A 25,651-nucleotide genomic window follows, 5' to 3' on the forward strand; every position below is an offset into this window, starting at 1 on the left:
AATACACCTTAGTAAATTTAGTGAGTAAAAAAACCTACTTCTTATCATGAACTAGATATATATTAATAATCATCGAGTGACTGTTAGTAACTTCATTGATAAAAGGATGTCAATAGGAGAGGACAAGGAGACAGCTACCCCATAGAATGTCTAAAAGATGTTTAAATTCCTCTGTCCTCCCTCCATTTTTGGAGATGAAAAAGCTACTAAATGAACTAATCTGCTACACATTTTCAAATTTCACAGCGATTGATTCTGTCTTCTCTTGCTCTTTCTTCAAACAAAATAAATGTGAGGCATACCGAAAATAACACTACCAATATAAAAAGGACATGCTTATCGACTTTTTTCGCACAAACTAGGAAACAGACAAGTTTGAAATTTTTCTTTTATTTTAAATTGTTACCGCTCAATGTCTACCCCCCTAAAAGCTAGTGACTGAAAACGATATGTGTGAATTCTGGAATCACTTTGCTGAAATCGAGAATCATTTTAAGCTGTGCTACTTTTTTTTAAATTAAAATATATTTAAAAAATTACAAGTCAAACTTACCAAAACACTTTTTTCTTATGCATACGTTTCTGCGACAATTAATTTCTTATTTTAATGTAATTCTACTTTTGATTAGATTTGTCTCCTTTTAAATCCAATCCTTTCGAACAGCTACAAAACCAGAGACAAGGAAAAACTTTCAGACCTATCAATTGGTATGCTCTTGATTTCAATCAGCCGCTGTTTGCGAGGGTTATCAAGCTCTTTTTGGACAATCCCAAAAATTTTGTTTTCGTCATTACTTTTTACTTTTAAGTTGTTTTTTTTTATACAACCAGCCCCTGTTGAATGTTTTGCCTCTAGTGATGTTTGTTGCCCTGATATTTACCGTGTCGATGGAATGATGTTACCGCCCGTCAAGGTTTCCCCCCTCCCTCCTCACATATTATCAAAATACTTTTTTTTTAATTTTCACTGAAAAGTGTTATTTGTGAAATGTTCACTGAAAAATAATTGACAACAAAAAATAACAATTAAATTACCCACCCCTTGATTTTGAACATTTTTGTGCGCTCTCGTAAATTTTCGCCAATTGACGTCACTGCTTAGGGGCCCAACCAAGGCACCGACGAACTGACTTGAGTTTTACCGAGAACCTTGCTTCTTTTGGGTATTTCATATCTGACCTTGCAACTCTTGTGAGTCGCGCTGTTTCCACGACTCATTATTTCTATAATTTACAACATTTGGGTTCTTTATACATTTATTTAGACACATTTTAACATAAATAAAAGAACCAAGCAGAGGAGGTGCGAACTACAAAAAAGAGAAGCCATATACTGGTCCAGAATTTTTGTAATTAGGCAGCCAAGAGGGCCAGATGGAACCAAAGGTTTTAAAAAAGAATGTTTTCAAAACCTCCATCAAACACGTGATGGCGTTGATGACAGGAGCGTATCTCCAGAGCAAAATCCGTCGGATAAATTAGTTCTAATTAAATTCATAGTAAAGAAAAATAAAGTCAAAAGACCTCAATATTTCATATTGAATCACCTCTAGATAATATATGGCTCAGTATCTCAAGCTGCAACTATGATATCCCAGTGTCTTTGACACATTTTAGCAGTATAACGGCATTGGCCTAATAATTCCATGTACTTATAGTGCATTTTTTTGTCGACAAATGGGCAGCATGGCCACGAAAACAACATAGAGGAATGGTGCAGTTCATTTTTACATGATTAGGAGACTGACAATTACAATAACAGAGAGGCGGATGGAGGCAGACACTCTGACAAACAGCACGCCTCATATTGTCTTTTGATTCTAAAGCGAAATGCGTTTAATAATCTACTGGCATTAAAGAAAAAACCTTAACATACCGTGACTGTCCGATATGTTATGCTTCAGTAATATCGTCACGCCCTGCCAACATGTTTATACCACAATCTAGCGGTCTTTGCGGTGGAATCTGATCAACGGCCTTGCTACGTTTAACTGGGTTGTTAAGTTCAGAGGAATCCCAGAAATCCCAATCGTTGCTGCGTTATCACTCAGTTTAAATGCGGCACTACCCGGTAAGGAGGGAATCTTCAGTTCGTACCATTTTTTAATTTATTCGATTAAGAGCCGAGTCTATTGGGCCAATCTTACAAGCTAGTCTACAATAACCTACTGCAGGAATAACCCGTACCTCCGTTGGTGACACAATAGCAAAAATGGGAAGACGAAAATTTTGATATTCACAGGTGCAGTAAGTCCAGAACATCTTTCAGATTTCTCTCCGAAGCTAGCTCAACTTCTAACTCTTGAGGTGTTTGATTCGGTTGAACTATATTTCAAAATTTCACCTAGGCATCTTTGCTGCCTTCAAAAAAATGTCTAGAGCGTGATTGACTAACACCATATCATCCATGCTACTACGTGAATTCGACTGGAGAAAATTCAGGACAGCTGAATATCCAAAAACCAACTGGCATATCACGTCGCAACAGTAGCGACAAAGTCATTTAAACATCAATATTCACCAATAGGAATACCAAAGATTAGAAATTTAAAACATTCTCCATTCACAATAAATCTAGGTCACAAGACTAGGCTTATAGACAATTATTACAAAATACTTGGTCAATAAGTTTACTGATTAAATAAGTTCATCAAAATCGAATTCAAACTGGATGTCGTCACTTTGAACTCTAAACCGATATTTATAAGTTGCTCTCTAAATATTTTCTAAACAGTATGGGGAACTGATAAAAAAAAAAAAAAAAAAAAAAAAAAGGCTTGAATAAAAATTTTAAGCTCAAGACAACTTGGTCAAAATACTTGGTCAATAAGTTTACTGATTAAATGAATTCATCAAAATCGCTCTAAACCAATATTTATAAGTTGCTCTCTGGGAATTTTCTCAACAGTATGGGCAACTGATAAAAAAAAAAAAGTTCAAAAACGGCTTTAATAAGAATTTTAAGCTCAAAACTACTTGGTCAACATACTACTTCGTCAAAATAATTCAATAGGTTTACTGATTAAATGAGTCCATCAAAATCAAATTCAAATTTGATGTCGTCACTTTGAACTCTAAACCGATATTTATAAGTTCCTCTCTGGGTACTTTCTTTTTTCCCTTTTTTGGCGGTTTTCAATTGTTGTGTTTCGTCTACGTGTGCTTATAGGAGGAAGGTAACCCAAATCCCCCTCTGAAAGTTAGTTCCCCTTCAATGAAGTGCATAGATTGCTGAATATACTGAAAATAGTGTACCGGTTCGGTGTCTGCAGAGGTATCAAAATTGCAAAAATATTAAATTTTTACAGAGGTATTAAAATATTTTTTAGATTAAAATCATTTGTATCTAAAGTAGTTATAGAAAAACAATTATATAGAATTATACCAATTTTCATGACTCCTTATAAACAAATAAGTTAATAAAATGAATAAAAGGAATTACTTGTCTTTATAAAGATGTAGAATGCCTTGTGTGACTTCGACAAACGGATTTCCTGACACAAATGGAACCGCATCCTTGGATCTTTTTAACTCGTCAATCGGTCCCACTGATGCCTCTCGGCTTATTGACCTGGCTTGAAGAGAAATCTTTATATTATTATCTTGGAAAAAATACCTGCTAACAGAGTACTATAGAAACTCCCTCTCTAAAATGGCACAAAGGCCACGTTCACACATAAAGTTAATGTGCGTAAATATACACTTTAGAAATCCCCCGTCACTCTTGTCACACATAAACTTAATGTACGGAAATATACTCTTTAGAAATCCCTCCTCACCATTGTTCTGTTTTTTCTTTTCTATTTTTTCAAAATAATGAGTGCTCAAAAGAGCAGGGAGGACAATGAAAAGTGTTTATTCAAGTAGTAAAAGTTTTAATAAGAATGAATGGGAACATTCATAATTTTAATATACCAATACCATGTATTTTTTAAATGGTAGCATTTTCTTTTTTTCCAGTCCTGATTAATTCTGGATCTCTTCATACTACCCTGTCTCTCTCTCTGATAATGTCAGTTGTTTTTTGAGGAAAGAATAGTGAGTAGGAATAAAAATAAGGTAAAACAACGATCTTCTTTGATGAGAGGATTTCCAATATATCCGAGATCTTATTAAGAGGTTAAAGTAGCCATCAAAATGAGATGTGAGACAGAAAAGCTTGTCACTCTTTATTAAGATACAACCAAAGATGAGACCCAATAGATTTATAACATGCACTTCCCTTTCGGGCCATCTTCTCAATGGGTCTGACTGGCAAAAGCGGTTATGACAGATATTCATAACCATCCAATTGCAGTAAATACAACGGTAAATTTAAGAAAGCTCTTAATTTTAAATTAAGATGCCGAGCACATTACCCTAGCCCAATGGTTCCCAACTGATTTTGGATCATGCTCCACTTAGGTATTTCTAGAATCCCCATCCCTACCTTCGTGATATTTAAACCCTGTTCTTCAAAACTTTACGTATATTCACCTGAAAGAACTTTAAAAGGCCATTAACTTTGTATCATTTCTTGAGGCACCCCTAGGGCTATTTTATTCTATTGAAAAATATTGTCTGAATGCAGCACCATTAAACAATGTATGAGATAATCATGTACCTTTTTTGCCCTTTAAATGCCTTTAAAATTGAAACTAAACAGTCACGCGAAATACCTTAACCTTTTTGGGACTGCGGCATTTACTGGCCCAGGCTCAACAAACGTTAGGTTTGCAATCTCAAGGTAGAATTGGCAAGATTTTATACATTCTACTAGATACTCCATTTAGGGTTGAACAAACAGATGATTAGACGACAGATCTTCACGATTAATTAGTTTCTCAGATACGCACTTCAAAATTCGCTTTACAAGTACAAGAGGGAACTGATGTAGCTAAAAACGCATATTTAATTGGATATCTTTGATATATTGAAAAGAATAACATAAACGAATATTCAAATTTTTTTTCCTGGAAACTTATTTTTTTTTCTGGAAAACTTATTCCTGGGAAAGTCACATACTTTTATATAATTGACACTTTTTTCTAATGAGAAAGGCATATTGTAGAATTTTTGCCTTTGGCTTTGTACATATAGTGCAAAATCAATGTCAAGACACAAAATTGGCCTTGTAGCACTAGTTAAAATGAAAACACCCTATGTTCTCAGGATGCACTACATGCTCCACAGAGCAGCTCTTGTATCAAAAAATATAAGTGAACAACTTAATTGTTTTTACAAAAGGAACGAAAGTTATAAACTATATAAACAAGAGCTAAGAGCTCATATGGCACTTGTGACGAGGTCGGAAGAGCCGAGAGCTCATATGGTACGAGGTCGGAAGAGCCAAGAGCCAAGAGCTAATTAATAAGTACAAGGTATGAAACAAGAAAGACGCATTGGGGGAATAGAGGGCAAATATATAATTTCGACTGTATATTTACACATTAAGGGGGGGGGGGGCGGTCAAATATAGGGGGTTCCATGCAAAATCTGTTTGCTACAATTGTTATGCATATTGTAAATTGTTTTCTTATCATGCTTCCTTCTCAAACGTGTTTCCTTCTTAAATCGTAAGTTAAAAATACCTCATTTTTATAATCTTTCAGAATTAACCCTCGCCCCCACTCCCCCAAAGAGAGCGGATCCGCCCTTCCAACTCCCCCGAATGTCACAGGATCTGGTCGGAATTTGAAATTAGAACTTTATAGCACAAGATCCTTCTAAATATCAAATTTCATTAAGATCTGGTCACCCTTTCGTAAGTTACAAATACCTCAATTTTCAAAATTACCTCCCCCCTCCCAATTCCACCAAAGAGAGCAGATCCGGTCCAGTTATGTCAGTCACGTATCTTAGACAGGTTTCTATTCTTCCCATCCAGTTTCATCCTGATCTCACCGCTTTAAGTATTTTCTAAGATTTCCGGTCCCCCCAACTGCCCCCCCCCCCAATTACGTTTGATCCGGTTGAGATTTAAAATAAGATATCGGAGTTACGATGTCCTTCTAAATATGAAGTTTCATGAAGATCCGATCACTCCTTCGTAAGTTAAAAATACGTTATTTTTCTTATTTTTCAGAATTACCCCACCCCCCCCCCCAATATAGCGGATCAGTTTCAATTATGTAAATTACGTATGCAAGACTTTTGCTTATTTTTCCAACCAAGTTTCATCCCAATCCCTCCAATCTAAGCGTTTCCCATCATTTTAGGTCTCCCCACCCCAAACTTCCCCCAATGTCACCAGATTCGGTCAGGATTTAAAATAAGAGCTTTGAGCCACGATATCCTTCTAAAAATCAAATTTCATGGAGATCCAATCACCCGTTCGTAAGTTAAAAATACCTCATTTTTTCTAATTTTTCAGAATTAACCCCCCCCCCCAACTACCCAAAAGAGAGCAGATCTGTTCCGTTTATGTCAATCATCTATCTAGGACTTGTGTTTATTTTTCCCACCATGTTTCATCCCGATCCCTCCACTCTAAGTGTTTTCCAAGTTTTAGGTTTCCCCCTCCCAACTCCCCGCCCCCATCATCAGATCCGGTCGGGATTTAAAATAAGAGCTCTAAGACACGATATCCTTCTAAACATCAAATTTCATTGAGATCCGATCACCCGTTCGTAAGTTGAAAATACCTAATTTTTCTAATTTTTAAGACTTACTCCCCCCCCCAACTACCCCAAAGAGAGCAAATAAGTTCCGATTAAGTCAATCATGTATCTGGGACTTGCGCTTATTTTTCCCATCAAGTTTCATCCCGATCCCTCTACTCTAAGTGTTTTCCAAGATTTTAGGTTTCCCCCCTCCAACTCCCCCCAATTTCATCAGACCCAGTCGGGATTTAAAATGAGAGCTCTGAGACACAATATCATTCCAAACATCAAATTTCATTAAGATCCAATCACCCGCTCATAAGTTAAAAATACTTCATTTTTTCAATTTTTCCGAATTAACCGGCCCCTACTCCCCCCCCCCCCAGATGGTCAAATCGGGAAAACGACTATTTCTAATTTAATCTGGTCCGGTCCCTGATACGCTTGCCAAATTTCATCGTCCTAGCTTACCTGGAAGTGCCTAAAGTAGCAAAACCGGGACTTTAGGTTTTCCCCCTCCAACTCCCCCCAATGTCATCAGATCCGGTCGGGATTTAAAATAAAAGCTCTAAAACACAATATCATTCCAAACATCAAATTTCATTAAGATACAAATACCCGCTGATAAGTTAAAAATACTTCATTTTTTAAAACCGGGACCGACAGACCGACAGACCGACAGAATTGGCGACTGCTATATGTCACTTGGTTAATACCAAGTGCCATAAAAACTGTTCTTTATAAGTTACAATCTTAGATTGTTTACAAAGCCGTGTGACGATATGGGACCCAATTATACCATAAAAGTTCTTTCTTGAAAGAAGGGCTGTTTACTATTGATGAGCGTAAATCATTCCACTTGCTGATGACCCGGTTGTAGTAGATCAATCTTCCGGCGTCCTTGAAGAAGTATCTACCTTGCAGTTTAAATTGACACTATCCAAGTTAATGTTGGTATCCGACTTTTATTTAAAATCCCCTTAGAGATTAAATATTATACAGGTAATCGTCCAAGGGGGTCTCCCTCAATCTCCTTATCTCATTCTCGTTTTATAAACGTTAAACTGTACTGTATTGTATCCTACTTACTTCCAGTTCTTCCGTCTGAAAATTTGTCTTAAGTTTTGTGTTCCTTTAGATTGTGTATTCCTTACAAAAGAAGAATACAAAATTAGAATTGTTCAGGTTACATTGCTACTTTTGAACTTTTGTGAAGTGTGCTGGCTATTTCGTACTAAGGTTATTAAGAGCATACGTGAACTCAATGTGGAAATTACAATTGTAATAAAATAAAATCAAAATGAGGACGCAAGCATATTTAGGAATGATAATTTAACTATTAAACTGACTTATTTGTTAAATTCCTTAGGACAATTGAGTGTTTTGAATTAAAACAATGTAATAACCACAGATACATTTATTGACTCAAAAAGCTAATATGAAAGCATTCATAAAAAATGGAGCTTTGGAAGACAAATTGGGAAAAAGTGAGTTTGAAATATTTCCACATCTAAATTTATGCTTCCAACACAACATACATGCAAAAAAAAATCCATCTGTTGGATAAAGGGATGGTTTGATAATTCATTGCTCGAATTAATTTTGATGATTTCAATTTTACAGAATTTGTGTGGATATAGAATCTGTTTATCGACAAAGAAAAGGATAAATTTGAATTAACAAGTAATTAGAAAGAAAATATTGAATTATCCTGAGATATTTCTTTAAAACAAAACTTCAGAATGGATCTCTAATACAATTTTGGCTATATATTAAGAGCGAAAAATGTCTGCATACTTCCCCAGAAATCTTAGAAAAACCGTTTAGCTTATCTCGTTTGGAGCCAGAGATAGAGACATTTAGTTTTCGTGACTTGAATTATTAGAAAGTCGAATTTTGTTTTTGTTATTTCAGTTAAAAGGAGCAGAATTTTCTTTTTAAAAATTCAGGAAAGGGCATTCTCTAAAAATATTCTAGAACACCTGCTAGGAAAATACTAATATTAGTTCAAATTTTGTATTTGTTATTTCAATTAAAAGGAGCAGAATTTTCTTTTTAAAACTCAGGATAGGGAATTCCCTAAAAGTATTCTAGAATACCAGCTAGGAAAACGCTAATGTTAGTTCAAATTTTGTTTTTGTTATTCCATAAGAGGAGCAATTTTTTTTCCAAATTCAGGCAAGGGAATTCCCTAAAAAAAAAATATTCTAGAATACCTGCTAGGAAAACACTAATAGCTCAAATTTTGTTTTTGTTATTTCAATTAAAAGGAGCAAAATTTTCTTTTTAAAATTCAGGAAATGGTATTCCCTAAAAATATTCTAGAATACGTGCTAGCAAAACGCTAATACTAGCTCAAATTTTGTTTTTGTTATTTCAATTAAAAGGAGCAGAATTTTCTTTTTAAAATTCAGGAAAGAGCATTCCCTAAAAATATTCCAGAATACCTCTGGAAACCTAATAGAAAAACGCTAATATAAGCTCAAATTTTGTTTTTGTTATTTCAATTAAAAGGAGCAGAATTTTCTGTATAAAATTCAGGAAAGGGCATTCCCTAAATATATTCTAGAATACCTGCTAGGAAAACGCTAATATTAGCTCAAAACACATGTCATTCGATGGATTTTACAATTTTGAGAATTCCCTCTGAAGCTACCCACTTTCATTGAAAAAACAGCCGACACAGTTTTACTATCTTTTCAATCAAATTTCGTATTCAAGCTACAAAATGCTCAATAACATCTAATAATAACTAGCCGCCTGGGAGAGTTCGTTAACGAACCCTTTGTCTTTGAGACGGTCAGCTGACATTGAGGCTCCAAAATGATTTTTAAGGTATCGAATCCTCTTAAAGGTTAGTCAGACCAAAACCTGGATTTGCTACGGGCGTTCCAGAGGCGAGAAAAGAATTGTACAAACCTACTTTAGAAACGAGCTACAGAATACAACTATGCTTCTCGGGCAAACAAACATATTTTAAAATTTAGGGTTCCCCATGATAGTCCACCGTTCTATGAGAGGCGATGAGGTAAGTGCTTTTCAATATTTATAAGGGAAGACAATTTTTTTTTATCTAGAAGAGGGGCATCAATGATTCATATATACTTCAAAATGCATCACCACAATCAAGCCTTGACTACAATCATGAGTCACTTTTTCCCAAATCGAACAACAAGCATTTAGAATTCCCTCAGTGAAGCCAAAGTCTCACCAAGCACTGAGAGGGTTCTCAAGCAATGTGTCAACAAGGAATACTCCAACAAGTAAGGAGCCTTCATTCAATGACAATATCGCTGCTCCACAATTGGTAATAGATTTTCCTTATAACTAGCAGGCGTAATTTAAAGTAATCCCAAAAGTCGGTCAAAAACAGAAAATATTTATGTACCTTCAAAAGCTATTGGTGGCGATGGCTCTTTACTGCTGCACGGAGTAGATGCGAGAAGTGGCTGAATAGATGGTGTATCAGTGTAAACTGAACCAACAGAGCCTCTGCGGTCAGTCTTACCTGTTTTTTCTAAAAAAATAAAGAAATTGAATATTAAATAAAAGGCTAAAGTATACTACATTACTATACCTTTATCCATAAATAACAAATTGATCGAAAAATATAGGGCATTTGCCCATCAAAAAGCAACATGGCTTAGGGTTATGGCATGAAAAAAAAACCAACTTCGTTAATTTTCTCACCTATTCAAGCTGATTTTCTTTTTATATAGTTTACTGACATAAAAGGATATATACCTAGTTAAATATGTACATTTAAAATATAACAAACAGTCATCTACATATACTTATTTTGGCAGAAGTAAAATAAGTGAGAACAAGCATAAACATATAATGAAATATGAGGTACATTAAATTTCATATCATAGCAAGATATACTACTCTACAATTTGTACAATATTCAAAAAGTGTGAAAAAACCGAAGGAGTGCCAATTTTTAGAAATCACGTACATTAGGCGACGTGTGCCAAGCGTGACGAAATTGCACCAAGCGTGGCGGAGCTATGCCAACTGTTGCAGGGACTGCCACACGTAGCATAACTGTGCGGCACGCGTGGCACACACAGATGTATACCGGGCGGCAGTAAGAGGGAGAAACCTCAGAAAAACTGAGGATTTTATATGATTTAGATTTGCACAGGGTGTTAGAAATTACCAAAAAAATTATTCATCACTATAGAAAAGAGATAAGAGGTAAAGGAAATGCATGGAAAACTAAAAAACAATTAAGAGAAATTGTTTATAACATACTTTTAATTAGATATTAATTTTTGCTTCCCTAAGTGGAAGGATTTAATCCCCCCCCCCCACATCGTCGTTCGTCGAAAACATTAACTTTACCTTTCCATAGAATAATCCCAATTCTTCAGTTTTTAAGATATGCTGACCCCTCTTTGGGGAGATGGAGAGCCGCTTGAAAATTTCCAATGGCGACCCATATAAAACATTATATATTTAGTATCTACTAGCAAAGTTGCTTTTGTGTCAGTTTTTTATGCTCCTGGGCTTTGCTGTCATGCTTACATAAATTCAATTTTATCTTTAAATACTTAAAAATTTTCCTAAAAGATTCTTCTCTAAAAAAGGGTTGAACAAAATCTAACAATATTTTGGTTTAAAATTCACAAGATACAAAATTAAACATGTTGTCAAGTATCCTTATACACAATGGGTTTAATGCAGCAAAGTTTACATTTTGATGAAAAAAAAGCATTTATTTTGATGCAGAAATTGAAATAAAATGCCTGAAAAGGGGAGAGACATTTATCAGCAATAGCTTTGTGATACCTAGGGATATGTCAGGCAAAAGAACAACCAGGAAATTTTCAGGGGGAGGGGGGCTACTAGGGATTTTGTCTTTACCAGGATTTAAATGAAACCGTCCATTATTTTCCTCTTTTGAAACATTTTGAAATAGGTTTTTATTTGTCATGGTCAGAGGGTATCACCCCTGGCGACACCCATAATGCCAGTGGCAAATACGTTAGTTTTATACGTTATGAGTTAGTTCTTTCAAGTTTTGGATCATTTTCTGAACATACATTTGAAGAATAGGAGAGGGAGAGGTTAAAGACTGGATGTCTGGGTTATGAAGTGAAAGTGAGTAACTAAGTAAGTAAGCATGCTGGCACTAGACCCTTAAGGTCCAAACCGACGGTGCTGATATCCATTTCGTGGCCCTTCAGCCAGGAAATGCAATGGTGGAGGGGGGGCTAGGGGCCAGTCACCTTGTGCTTTCGCACACCCTTCCTGCTTACCTTCCCCAGATTTCTCTAGGTACCCATTTAAAGTTGGGTCGACTCTGGCTGAGCTTATAGAGTAATGCCACTGACACCCATCCCAAATCAAACAACTGGTTATGCCAGAGATCTAACCCGAGCCCATTGGACAAACAATTCTCAAACCAGCACGCCAACCACTAAGCAAGGACGGCACGAGGGTGGGTGAGCAATGGGAACAAAAAATCATACAGAATATGAAGAATAACTTTGGACAATAAAAACTAGTTAAAAATTTAGTTCAACAGCAGTCAATTTTTTTGGGATGACGGGGGGGGTGAATTAGGCTTGAAATTAATATGATCGTTGTGCTAGCCAAAAATCTTTATTTTCTCATACCAATTCTGGGGTTGTATAAGGTATTTAATTCATTTTTATGATAAAGTACACTGAAAATGGTGATTTCTCTTTTAATGAATTGCAATCAATTTGCCTCCTTGTGCTTACGTTGGGAATACAACTTAACTTTTTCCATGCATTCTTCTTAAATGAACAGTTAGTACGGTATAACAAAGGTTATTGAGCCTTTTTTCAGGACGGAACAATCATTTTTATAATTTTACCATTAATTGACTATTGAATGGACATGCTCTGCTAAGAGGATGTTCATTCATAAACCATTAACAATCTGATCACTAAATTTTAATGATGAAAAATAGGAGCAGGTAAGAGAATGTACTTATATTCAAATAAATTAATTTTATATTCAATTAAAAAATTTATATTATTTTTTTATAGATCTTAGATCGGAAAAAACAGATAAATACAATACTGAAAGATCTTGGCAAAATTTTAAACTAAATTATTTTAACTAAACCGCACCTGAAGTTACTATGATGGGGGCTAGCATGGGCAAAACAAATATTTGTCATTGGCAAATACAAGGCTAAGGTCAAATGTTGCTCTTAGAACGTGATATATTTCGAAATATAGAAAACGTATGTTTCAAAATCTAAGGAGGGCAACTTTGTCATTACTCCAATTTAATTGAAAATTCTAAAAAGGATATTTTTAAACATTCATAGGGGGGAGTATAAAATAGGAGGGATAAATGTCTCTCCATCCAATCGGCACTCCTGGACAGGATTGAACGGGGCCTGAAAAAAATGGCAAAGGGTCTAAGAGGATATGATCGATGAAATTCTTAGGCCCAGCCAAACTTGCATCATTAAGATCCAGAGACTTTGAAATGGTTTGCTGGAGGGGGGGGGGTATAAAACATTATTAATAATTGGAAGGGGTAAGGTATAGAGTAAAGTTTTTAATAGGAGAACTATACTGTACCATTAAGAGGGGTAGCTCGTGTGAAATTAAACCGCAGGATTGTAAGAGGCTGGGCTAGTCTCTGAAGTATGAGGCTCTAAAGCTTGTGATTGAGACGTTGTATCATTAAGGGGGAAAAAGACTTTCAAATTCTAGCAGTTTTTTTTTAGCTTTTCTCTTGACTGGATTTTTTTCTTTATTGGGTCATTTTAGGTTTATCTTTAATAAAAATGGTTGGTAACTGGACAGGCTGATGTAATGCACTGTTGATTTATTTAGAAGCATTAACAAGTAGAATTGGGTAAGCAAGAAAAAAACAAATATGTTATATATAAAAACATACTGAAACTTAAACAATTGTCCAGTGTTGTTTCAGATAAAGTTTGCAAAGGGGGAGTAATTTGTGCTTTTGGCAAATAAGATATTCTCCATAAGAGAACTGGCACACATTCTTTAAGGACTGAAAACAAAATCCTTAGTAAATGAGATAGTAGCACAGGAATAACAAAAATTATATATTGGTTTGTTTGTCCTTGTTGCAATAAATGAAAAACAGCTTGTTTTTACAGGTGAAATAAGTTTGTGGTCAATCACAAGGTCTAAAATTTAATCTGTGCCAGGCACCATATAACCATATCTTGTCGAATTTGAACTAAAGTCAGTGATACATAGAAGTTTTTTAAAGTCTGTATCTGCCTTTGAACTAGGGTTTGCTCCAACATTGATCCATGATACAGTCTCAACTGAGATTTCCTTGTCCATTGAGCTTTTGAGGATGGTAGCCTTGTTAGGGTAACAAGCTGGTTTTTAATTATTCATTAAATAAAAAATTATCTAGCAACTCAATTTCTAGTATGTTCTCAATATAACGAGAAGACAATTTTCGGCAAGAATTTCCATCTGGTTTAAACGATGGGGAAATTAAAGCAGGACTCATAGTTTATTATTATTAATAAATTATTTGTATTATATATATTTATTTATTAAATAATAATATTTATTTATAAATAACAAATAATATATTATTTGTGCTGTTAGTGGGCTAGTCAAAATGAATAGGTTTAACAAGTTTTCTAAGCAGCCTAGGAATCCTGGAACTGAAATTCTTAGATTCTTGATGAAGAATGATAGGGTCATGAAGAATTATATACCTCCCCCCTTTAAATTTGAATGTGCAAAATCCTTACCTTTTGAAAGTCCTCCAAATGGATGAGTCTCTATCAGAATTTCCCTAAAGGTCCTTTTGCCCTGACACTCTTTAAGTTTCTTCTCTGTGATAGGATGTATTCTCGCATCACTGCTTGAAAGATCCTCAGGCTTAGGTGTTGAATCAGCCATTTCACCATCCAATATTTGTGAAGCTATAAAAAGACCGGGCATATTAGATACAACACAGGTAACAAACATATTATCATCTGATAAACTGATAAACCAGATTTTCAAGGTAATCAGAATGTTATTGATAGCAATTTGTCTAGTGAACCTTACCTAGATAGGATATATTTTGATAGTTATTTTCAACACTTACAAGTCAGATTTAGTTTTGTGTTTTGTTGCTTTTTTTGTAACGGTCGAATTTAAATCACTTCATTAGACCTTCAGTACTAGAACTTCCAAAGAGTCAAAAATTTTGGCTACTTAGCATATGTCCCATTCTGTCTCTGAGACAGATATAGCCTTTGGAACAATTGTGTCTGTTCAAATTAAACTGATTCCATCACTACTCTTCTAATCTTGAATAGGGAATTTCAAAAGACCTTCAGTATTAGTCTTTCCACACAATCAAAAATTCTGGCTACATAAGATTTGTCCCATTTTGGAAGAAATTTTGACTGTCTTTGAAATAGGTGTAGTACTTCTATTTGGTAGCCTAATAAAATAAACTTATTGTTTCACATCTTTAATATGGAGAAACTAAAAATCAAGTTTTTGAGTAAGTTCAAAAGATCCTACAGGAAAATTTGGAATCAAAATAAAATCTGTGGGATTTTTAGACCATCCCTCCGATTCACAAAAATATCTACAACCGCCTAACATTTATTTATGACTTACTAATACTATAGCTATCACTATTTTTTTGGTATTCTGATTTATTATATTTTTTCCCCATAGTTTCTAATCTTTAACATTGTGGTAGCACAGTGAATAATGTTATGATTGACAATACAGGACCCAGGGATTGATTCTTGCTGCAGTTAAGTGGAGCGGCAGGCTTTCTATTATTTATAGGGGCCTTCCTACTGACATTATATAACTGGCTTTGTTCAAACCTGTAAGCTTAATCATGCAACAAGTTGATTTTACCTAACAAAAATACAAACTAATTTTCAAATTTTCAGGAATTTTTCTAGTTTGAACTAAAGTATTAAAATTATTCCTCGGGCACCGTAAATATTTTTGCAGTTTGTATAATAACTTTAACTTTAATAAGATTAAAAATGAAATAATAAGATTACTAAAAAGAAAATTCTTTAGCAATTTTAGAAATAGACCTGTCTTTTCCCCCTGAATTACCTGGAGTTAAATCATAAACTATTTTTGTAATTTCGAAGTGAGATATAGGCCCAAGAAAATTGAATTGCATTGGGGAGACGAAAGGTCTGGTGGAATCAAGATGGTTCATTACTGATGAAGCAATTTTCTCTCCTATATTACCAAAATAAGTATTCAAAATATCAGCCTCTTTCTCTGATTTATTAGCAGGCGATCCATTCTCCAAACTAATAACTCCAGAGAACTTAAAACTTTCTGTTTTTTTTATAAAAGAACTGATTAAGTACCACATTTTATGGGGGGAATTTTTGAGCTTCTTTAAAATCTTTTTTATAATACCATTGCTTTTACAGTTGTATCAGTATGGTTAATTTACTCTTGAAAATCTTTAATATTATAATCAGTTGGGTTCTTTAACTGATTTTTAAATAAATGTTTTTTTTTTCTTTACTGATATTAAAATTCCAGAAATTATCCACAGCCTTATAAGAAATTTTTCTCAGCATTTTTTTTTTTTTTTTGTAACAAATGGGCAACTAGAATCACGGTAGTATTTAAATTTGTTTAGAAAAGTATCAGTTGCCATCCTCTGTGGATATCCTATCCTATGTCATCCTATGTGCCATCCTATGTGCATCCTATGTGGATATAACCTCCAGCCAATCCTTTAGAACAAGGTTTTCATTCAGATGCTTTAATGTTATTTTATTTATTAACCATAATTGACGTTCCTTACTTACCTATGGTATTTTCAAACAGTTCGTGGTAACGAACTGTAGTAAGGAGCGACCCGGCTCAATAGTGACCGAAACTCTAAAAAACGGAATTTTTATAACAATAGTTTCATCAAAAGAATTGCATTTTCATGTTGATTTTAAATATAGAACTTTCATTAAGTTTAGACTTACCCATCAAAAGTTACGAGCCTGAGAAAATTTGCCTTATTTTAGAAAATAGGGGGAAACACCCCTTAAAAGTTATAGAATCTTAACGAAAATTACACAACAAATTCATCATATCAGAGAACCCTACAGTAGAAGTTTCAAGCTCCTATCTACAAAAATGTGGAATTTTACATTTTTTGCCACAAGACAGATCACGGATGTGTGTTTGTTTGTTTTTTCCCCCAGGGGTGATCGTATCGACCCAGTGGTCCTAAAATGTCATGTGAGGGCTCATTTTAACGGAAATTAAAAGTTCTAGTGCCCTTTTTAAGTGACCAAAAAAATTGGAGAGCACATAGGCCCCCACCCACGCTCATTTTTTTCCCAAAGTCACAGGATCAAAATTCTAAGATATCCATTTTATTCAGCATAGTCAAAAAACCTAATAACTTTGTCTTTGGGGACGACTTACTCCCCTGCAGTCCCCGTGGAGGGGCTGCAAGTTACAAACTTTGACCAGTGTTTACACATAGTAATGGTTATTGGAAAGTGTAGAGACGCTTTCAGGGGTATTTTTATGGTTGGGGGAGGGGTTGAAGGGAGGGGGTTATACGGGGGGAAATTTCCATGGAGAAATTTGTCATGGAGGAAGAGAATTTCCATGAAGGGGCGCAAGATTTTTTTTTGTATTTTCTTAAAGAGCAATGAAAAAATAAATATGAAAAAGTTTCTTCAACTGAAAGTAAGGAGCAGCATTAAAATCTGAAACAAACAGAAATTATTACGCACATGATGGGGTTCACCTCCTCCTAATACTTCACTCTTTACGCTAAAGTAATTTTATTGATTTCAACTATTTATTCTACGGCCTTTGTGATTCAGGGGTCATTCTTAACGAATTGGGACAAAATTTAAGCTTTAGTGTAAAGAGCGAGGTATTGACGAGGGGGCGAACCCCCTCATATACGTAATAAAAACATACGAATTTAGAAGTTCGTTACGTAAGTTAGTTCGTAAGTTACGTGTATTTTTACTAATAAAAAAGTTCGTAAAATTAAAAGTTCTAGTTGCCTTTTTAAGTAACCAAAAAATTGGAGGGTAACTAGGCCTACTCCCCCGCTCCTTTTTTTCTCAAAATCTTCCAATCAAAACTATGAGAAAGCCATTTAGCAAAAAAAAAAATTAATCTGCAAATTTCCTTTTAATTATTCATGTGCAGAGAGCCAAAGTCAAAACATGCATTAATTCAAAAACGTTCAGAAATTAAATAAAAAAACAAGTATTTTAACTGAAAGTAAGGAGCCACATTAAAACTTAAAACGAACAGAAATTATTCCGTATATGAAAGGGGCTGTTACCTCCTTAACGCCCCGCTCTCTACGCTAAAGTTTTTAACTGTTTTAAAAAGTAGAGCTGAAAGAAAAAAAAGAGTCGAACTTTAGCGTAAAGAACGAGGCGTTAAGGAGGTAACAGCCTTTCATATACGAAGTAATTTCTGTTCGTTTTAAGTTTTAATGTCGCTCCTTACTTTCAGTTAAAAAAAATTGTTTTTTTTTATTTAATATAAGTGAAAGCCAAATCAGAGATCAGCAGAAAATGACCTAATATATCCGTTAAAACAGCAAAATTTGCATGAACTGGTAAAGACGTAAACATTATCAATGAGAGAAGCAGAACTGGGTGATATTCTTGTAGGTATCAGACAAGTAGGAGTCAGATAAGCAGAAAAACAAGAAGACAATAATCAACAGAAGGTTAATCTGAAGCTTCTAGAAGGTCAATACTGAAATCTCCTGAAAGGATAAAATCTTTATTTTGAAAATGATGTTGATGCAAAAAATGTGGTTGACACAAAAGGTGGACAGTATACTATGCTGAAAACTATATACTTTTCTTCCAAGACTAATTTCAGAGACTATTAATTCAAATAGCAAATCCTCATGAGAACCTTCCAGATTTGCAAGGCGTTGAGACACCTTCTTTTACTAATACTGCTAAACCACCTTGACGCCTTGTCAATTGGTTTTTATAACTAAACTGATATCCAGGAAATAGGACATGAGGAGTCGGGTCTGTAAGAAATGAGTCTCACATAATCTAACAACAAGACATGACAGCTTATGAGCTACATCAACAGTGTCATCCTGAGAGCTCAGAAAAAAACCTCGACAATTTTAAAATACTTTTCTCACCATACCAGTACTGGGAAGACTAAACTTTTCAGAAGGCACAGTGTGTTTTTATTTAGTTCAACATAGTTTCAATATTGACCAAAATTTTCTCCTTTATACCCTTAGCTTTAGTAGTTATAGTAGTACCACAAGTAGTTACAGTAGTAATAGTGGTAGTAGGAATAATAATAGTAGCAGCAACAGTAGTTGTAGGAGTAGAAGCAGTAGAATCATGATGCAAATATTGTCTTTTGGTCAGTTCAGCAACCCCCACAACAGCCTTTTAAGTTTTAATTTCACACACAAAACGGTTCCTAAGATAATGCTGGTATGCCCTTCTGATAACCTGCATCGGGATGCCGTGTTCTGATTCAGTCTACCTTCCCCCCTGAAAATTTCACCTTTATGCACTTAGGTATAGTTGTAACAGTAGTATTATTAGTAGTATAATACAGCAGCAGTATTAGTACTCAACTTAATACAATTAGCTATTGCTATAACATTGTCGATATGTCCTTTTGATAACCTGTATATTTATATACTTCTTGAAATTTTCGTCGTAATGCTCTTAGCCTTACATCAATTTTTACTCTTAAAAGGGAACTAGAACTTCCTATTTTCAACCAAATGAGCCAACTCTAAAGTTTATACAACCATCCCTTCCATAAGAACCTTAAATGCCCCTGGGCATAACTTACAACCCTTTCCCCAAGGCTCTTTTGGTTTGCATCAAGCCAAAGAACCTAGCTATATGATCTTTGGACTATTTTGAATAAAATGGATATCTCAAAATTTCTATTGGATGCATTTCAGGAAATTAAGAAATGTGTGCGGGGGGGGGGGTACCTGCCCTCTGATCACTTTGACTCTTAAAAAGTACACCACAACTTCTGATTACGAATCCAAAGAGCCCTCCGCGAAGTATATATGACTGCACTTTCTATAAAAATCTTATATGGCCCCAGGACACAACTTACAACCCTTGCCCTGAGGGCTGTGGAGTGGGGGTTATCATCCTCAAAGACATAATTTCTGGACCTTTTAACTATGCTGAACAAAATTACTATCACAAAATTATCACAAAATTACCCCACAACAGCCTTTTTAGTTTTAATTTCACACACAAAACGGTTCCTAAGATAATGCTGGTATGCCCTTCTGATAACCTGCATCGGGATGCCGTGTTCTGATTCAGTCTACCTTCCCCCCTGAAAATTTCACCTTTATGCACTTAGGTATAGTTGTAACAGTAGTATTATTAGTAGTATAATACAGCAGCAGTATTAGTACTCAACTTAATACAATTAGCTATTGCTATAACATTGTCGATATGTCCTTATGATAACCTGTATATTTATATAATTCTTGAAATTTTTGTCGTAATGCTCTTAGCCTTACATCAATTTTTACTCTTAAAAGGGAACTAGAACTTCCTATTTTCAACCAAATGAGCCAACTCTAAAGTTTATACAACCATCCCTTCCATAAGAACCTTAAATGTCCCTGGGCATAACTTACAACCCTTTCCCCAAGGCTCTTTTGTTTGCATCAAGCCAAAGAACAAAGCTATATGATCTTTGGACTATTTTGAATAAAATGGATATCTCAAAATTTCTACTGGATGCATTTCAGGAAATTACGACATGTGTGCGGGGGGGGGGGTACCTGCCCTCTGATCACTTTGACTCTTAAAAAGTACACTACAACTTCTGATTACGAATCCAATGAGCCCTCCGCGAAGTATATATGACCACACTTTCTATAAAAATCTTATATGGCCCCAGGACACAACTTACAACCCTTGCCCTGAGGGCTGTGGAGTGGGGGTTATCATCCTCAAAGACATAATTTCTGGACCTTTTAACTATGCTGAACAAAATTACTATCGCAAAATTTTGATTGGATGTGTGTGGGGAAATGATGGGCACGGAGGGGGAAGAAGAGGCTGGTTACTCTCAAATCACTTTTGACTCTTAAAAAGGGCATTATAAGTTCCAATTTCAAATCAAATGAGCACCATCCGAATTTTATACTACCACCCATTCCAGAAAAACCTTGTATACCCCCAGGGCATAACTTACAACATTTGTCCCAGGGCTCTTGGGGGTCGGGTCAACCCTGGAGGCATTGTTATACGTTCTTTAAACTATTTTGAACATAATGGCTGTCTCAAAATTTCAATCAGATAGCTTTGTGAAAATAGGGGTGGTCAGGAGAGGGTTTGTAGTTGCCCTCTATCATTTTTGACTCTTAAAAGAGAACTAGAACTTTAAATTTTAACCAAATGAGCCTACTCTAAAAGTTTTTACAACCAACCATCTCCTCCTTAAAACCGTAAATACCCTCGGTGCATTGCTTACAACCCTTGCCCCCAGGCTTTGGGAGTTTGTTTCAATATCAAAAGCTATTTTCACATTCAATCCATTTTAAAATCAACTTGACGACACCCTCGAAGTGCCATATGGTACCCAAATTGTCAACATTGGGTTGTTTTCCAGTTTAATAAACAAAAATAACAAAAAAGAGCCTTTTCCAATTAAATTGATCCAAAAAAGGTACTTTCAAAATTTAGGCAGTGACAAGAATCTAGGAGGCACAGGCGGACTTCTCCCCTTGAAATGCCACCATTTAAATTTGCACCTAGGCAACATCAAACAGAGATACTCCAAGTATCGTTTCAAACTGGTGACAATTTAATTGAACATTTTGTAGATTTGTAACTGAAAAGAGCATTTAGAGTCGCATTGAGCAGAGGATAAAACTTTGAGTTCTAGGTTACCTTATTGTCTATACCGTCGTAAAGTGCATATAACACTGTCATTAGTCTAAACCGTCTACAGTATAGACTGTAGACGGTGTAGACTCTACACCGTCGTGAAATGTATATAACTCCGTCACAGACTGCCATATAGCACCAAAAATGGTAAATATCTAAAATACCTCAAAGCTTAAAATAGGGGGTTGAAATTTAATGTTTATGTGCATATTTTACTTTTTGGAAAGGCTGGGGAAAAAGGAAAAGGTTACCATCACAATCTCCAAGGTTGAAGACCCCATATCTGACACTTACATCCCCGCCCCCTTACACAAAAATTCGCTATGACGAGTTATTAGGCCACATAGTGACGGAAACTCTAAAAACGGAAACTTGATAACAGTAGATAATTCAAAGGAATTGTATGTTGATGCTGGTTCCATACATAAAATTCATTCACTTCAATGTCACCCATGAAAAGCTACAAGTCTGAGAAAATTGTTCTCTTATTTTTAAAAAAGGGGGGAAACACCTCCAAAAAGTCAGCTGATGTAAATAAATATCACCTCATCATTTTCAGCATATCAGAGTACCATACCAGAGAGATTTTAAGCTCTCATCTATAAAAATGTGGAATTTTGTTGTTGTTCTCTATTTTAGAAGAAAGATCAAGTTTTGTTATGTTGTTTTTTTTCCAAGGGGTGATTGAACCGAACCAATGGTCCAAGGAGACCAGGAGAGGGCTCATTCAAACGGAAATCCAAAGTTCTAGTAGCCTTTTTCGGCGACCAAAAGTAATTCGGCCGGAGTAAAATACAAGTTTAAAAAAACTGGATTTTTGGTATCTATTGCGTTTAATTACCTAAATATGACATGATACCACTGTCTTGACCCATCAACTGTGTTCTGCAAAAGTCGTTATTCTGCCATTTTGTGAAGCAAAACTACAATTTTCCCAAAAATAAAACCAATTTCATATGGATTGAAATTTATAAGATAGCATATTGTTTTAATTGCATTGAAATTCCAAATAAAAATTGCTATTTTTTTTCTTAAAATCCCAGAGCATACCATTGAAACGAGGGAAGTTAAAATGAAAATCAACTGTGGAAGAATCCAAGCATTTAAGACTGATTAGTAGTTAATTCAATCTTTGTATATAAAGTTTCATTAATATGAAATATATTATGAAATATATTTAAATTCTAGAAATGTTCAATGCCCTATGATATTAATTTAATTTTGAACGCAATTACTTTGCATTCAATTTTTTTAATTGTCTCAATAATTACAACATATTAGTTTTTTCCAATAATTAAAAGAAAAACAGAAAAGAAAAGTCAACATTCAACAGTCACCAACAAAATTTCCCCTTGTCAAAGAAGCTGGTAAAAGATGTAAAGTGACGTCATCTTGTACTCTCGCTGTGATTGGTCAACATCCAAAAGTCAGCTGATCCTCCAGAATCTATATAAGAAACTCGCTCTTTCTTGTTATATCTCAGTTGTAAAATAGCCTCATCGCCAAGAACATTTCGTAAATTTAATTTTGTGAAGCATTGAACATTGAAATGGCACTCGAGCTTGTTAAGAATTCTACCAAACGTTATAATACACGAGCATCAAATAGTCTGTTGAATTTGAAGTTTGAATATGACTTTGACATAGATGTAGCTTGTGAAACTAAAGATGATGCTTTAAGAAGATGCGGCTATGAGTTTTCCGACTTAGAAGATTCAGACGATGAGTGGAAAATGCCAGAAGAAATTTCGGAACATGAACTAAAAGCCAGGAAAACCAGTCAATTTGCATTGGAGAAACGAAGAAAAGGAAAGATAAATAGGGTCGGCCAAAAATTATTTCACACTGAACAAAAGAAGAGCAGTACCGTGTCAAGATATGGCCATAAAACAGAAACTGAGCAAAACGAACCTCGCACCAAAAGACGAAACAGAATATGCAGCAATAACACTACTAGAGCTGGGCAGATAGCCAAAAATTACAGAGAGAGAAAAAAGGATTATTTTGAAGCTCTGAAAAATAGAATTGAAGCACTTGAAAAAGAAAATAGAATGATTATGGAGGAAATAACCCGCTTTGAATTCCTAGTTCAAAGTTGAATCACCATCCTGGACATTTTTTTGGGGAAATTCTATGCCTTGGTGGCCAAAATTTTTGTCAAATTCATTGAAATTTACAGCAGTTTGGTTTAAAAAGAAGTAGCAAAATTTATTACCTTTGGATTTATTATTTTTTTTTACCTATTCTGCGTCAAATAAAATATGAAACCAATAAAGTATCTTAATTATATTTAGATATTCGCTAGATTTTCTTTCACTTTTGTTTATAAAGTAGTGGAGAATAGTTTTTGAGTGGAGTCCCACACGGTAGCCTCTTTAGACCAGTTTTATTCTGTATATCCGTTAAGGATTTGACTAGGGTAACTCAACGTAGTACGATTAGTTTGTTTGATGATGATGTAAAGCTTTACAGCGATATCTCATTCCTAGTTGATGTGGCTCTTGTACGGGAAGACTTAAATGAATTGCTTAATGGGCTTAATTCGAATTGTATATTTATTAACCACGGGATATATCACGAGGTGAATTATCTAGCAAGAGCAGTAGCATCCCAGAATCGCATTGACGATACAGGAGTATGCTGTGCAGATTTTATCACGGATTGTTATTTTCGATGGGCACAATGTATTTTTGTTTTGTTTTTTAGACCAGGGTACTTCGTACAAGAGTAGTTTTCATAGAAACTTCAAAAGCGGCTCATTCGATTAAAAATTGAAAAGGCTAGTGCCCTTTTTAATAGTCGGAAGGATTAAAGGGCCACCAACCCCCTCCCACCCCACCCCCGTCACTTTCCAAAACACATCCAATCAAATTTTTTAGATAGCCATTTTTTTTAGCCCCCCCCCCCCACATTCGTCAAGACAAGGGTTGTAAGCTATGCCCTAAGGGAATATAAGGTTTTTTTTATAGAAAGAGTCGTCGTATAAATTTCAAAGGACTCGTTCGACTAGTAGTCAGAATTTCTAGTGCCCTTTTTAAGAGTCAAAGTGATCAGAGGGCAGCTACACCCCCCCCCCTCCCCATATTATTTTGGTTTTAGACCAGGGCACTTCGTACAGAAGGAATTATCATAGAAACATCAAAAGGGGCTCATTCGATTGAAAATCGCAACGTCTAGTTCCCTTTTTAATAATCGAAAGTGATTGGAGGGCAGCCAGTCCCCAATGCATATTAAACTGACACTGCAGATTCATTTGTATTTTTTCAGTAAAGTGCAAATTAAAGATATTAGTTTAAATTTTTTAGATATCCTTTAGATACAGATATTTTTATATATAAATATTTTAGAAAACATTTTTAGATGTATTTAGATACCCACAAGATTTCCTTTGTCTTTTGTTTTTAGTGAAGTGGAGTACAGTTTTTGTCTTGAGTACCACACTGACTCGGGTCTCTCGACACAGAACGATTAGCTTGTTTCAGGATGATGTAAAGCTCTACAGCTATATCTCATTCCCAGTTGATGTGGCTCTTCTTTAGGGAGACTTAAATGCATGTGTTGATGGGTGTAATTCAAATTCAATGTTTATTAACCAGAGGATTTGTCACGTGGTGAATTATCTAGCAAGAGCAGTAGCATCCCAGAATCAAATTGATGATGTAGAGGCATGCTCTGCTGACTAATCAGGGATCTCAGTGTTATTTTCGATAAGTTAGACACACAACACTTAGATGTATGTAATACACAAACAAGACTTTTGTCTTCTTTTGCTTTCCACCAAAATGATGTTCAAGAAATTTATTTAGATACCCACAAGATTTCCTGTCTTTTGTTTTTAGTGAAGTGGAGTACGGTTTTTGTCTTGAGTCCCACACTGACTCGGGTCTCTCGACACAGAACGATTAGCTTGTTTCAGGATGATGTAAAGCTCTACAGCTATATCTCATTCCCAGTTGATGTGGCTCTTCTTTAGGGAGACTTAAATGCATGTGTTGATGGGTGTAATTCAAATTCAATGTTTATTAACCAGAGGATTTGTCACGTGGTGAATTATCTAGCAAGAGCAGTAGCATCCCAGAATCAAATTGATGATGTAGAGGCATGCTCTGCTGACTAATCAGGGATCTCAGTGTTATTTTCGATAAGTTAGACACACAACACTTAGATGTATGTAATACACAAACAAGACTTTTGTCTTCT

General features: G+C 35.2%; 1 protein-coding gene across 1 annotated transcript in view; it reads right to left on the minus strand.

The window, feature by feature from the left end:
- The window catches only part of LOC136025965 (BRCA1-associated protein-like), an 87,560-nt gene that overhangs the window by 47,600 nt on the left and 14,309 nt on the right, over positions 1-25,651 (minus strand). The window contains exons 2-4 of the mRNA XM_065702087.1: positions 14,316-14,489; positions 9,969-10,097; positions 3,442-3,574 (exon numbers count right to left, since the gene is read on the minus strand). Coding sequence (XP_065558159.1) covers positions 3,442-3,574; positions 9,969-10,097; positions 14,316-14,489 — 436 coding nt within the window. The remainder of the gene's footprint in view (positions 1-3,441; positions 3,575-9,968; positions 10,098-14,315; positions 14,490-25,651) is intronic.

The sequence above is a fragment of the Artemia franciscana genome, chromosome 4 (assembly GCF_032884065.1).
Source record: "Artemia franciscana chromosome 4, ASM3288406v1, whole genome shotgun sequence".
Lineage (NCBI taxonomy): Eukaryota > Metazoa > Arthropoda > Branchiopoda > Anostraca > Artemiidae > Artemia > Artemia franciscana.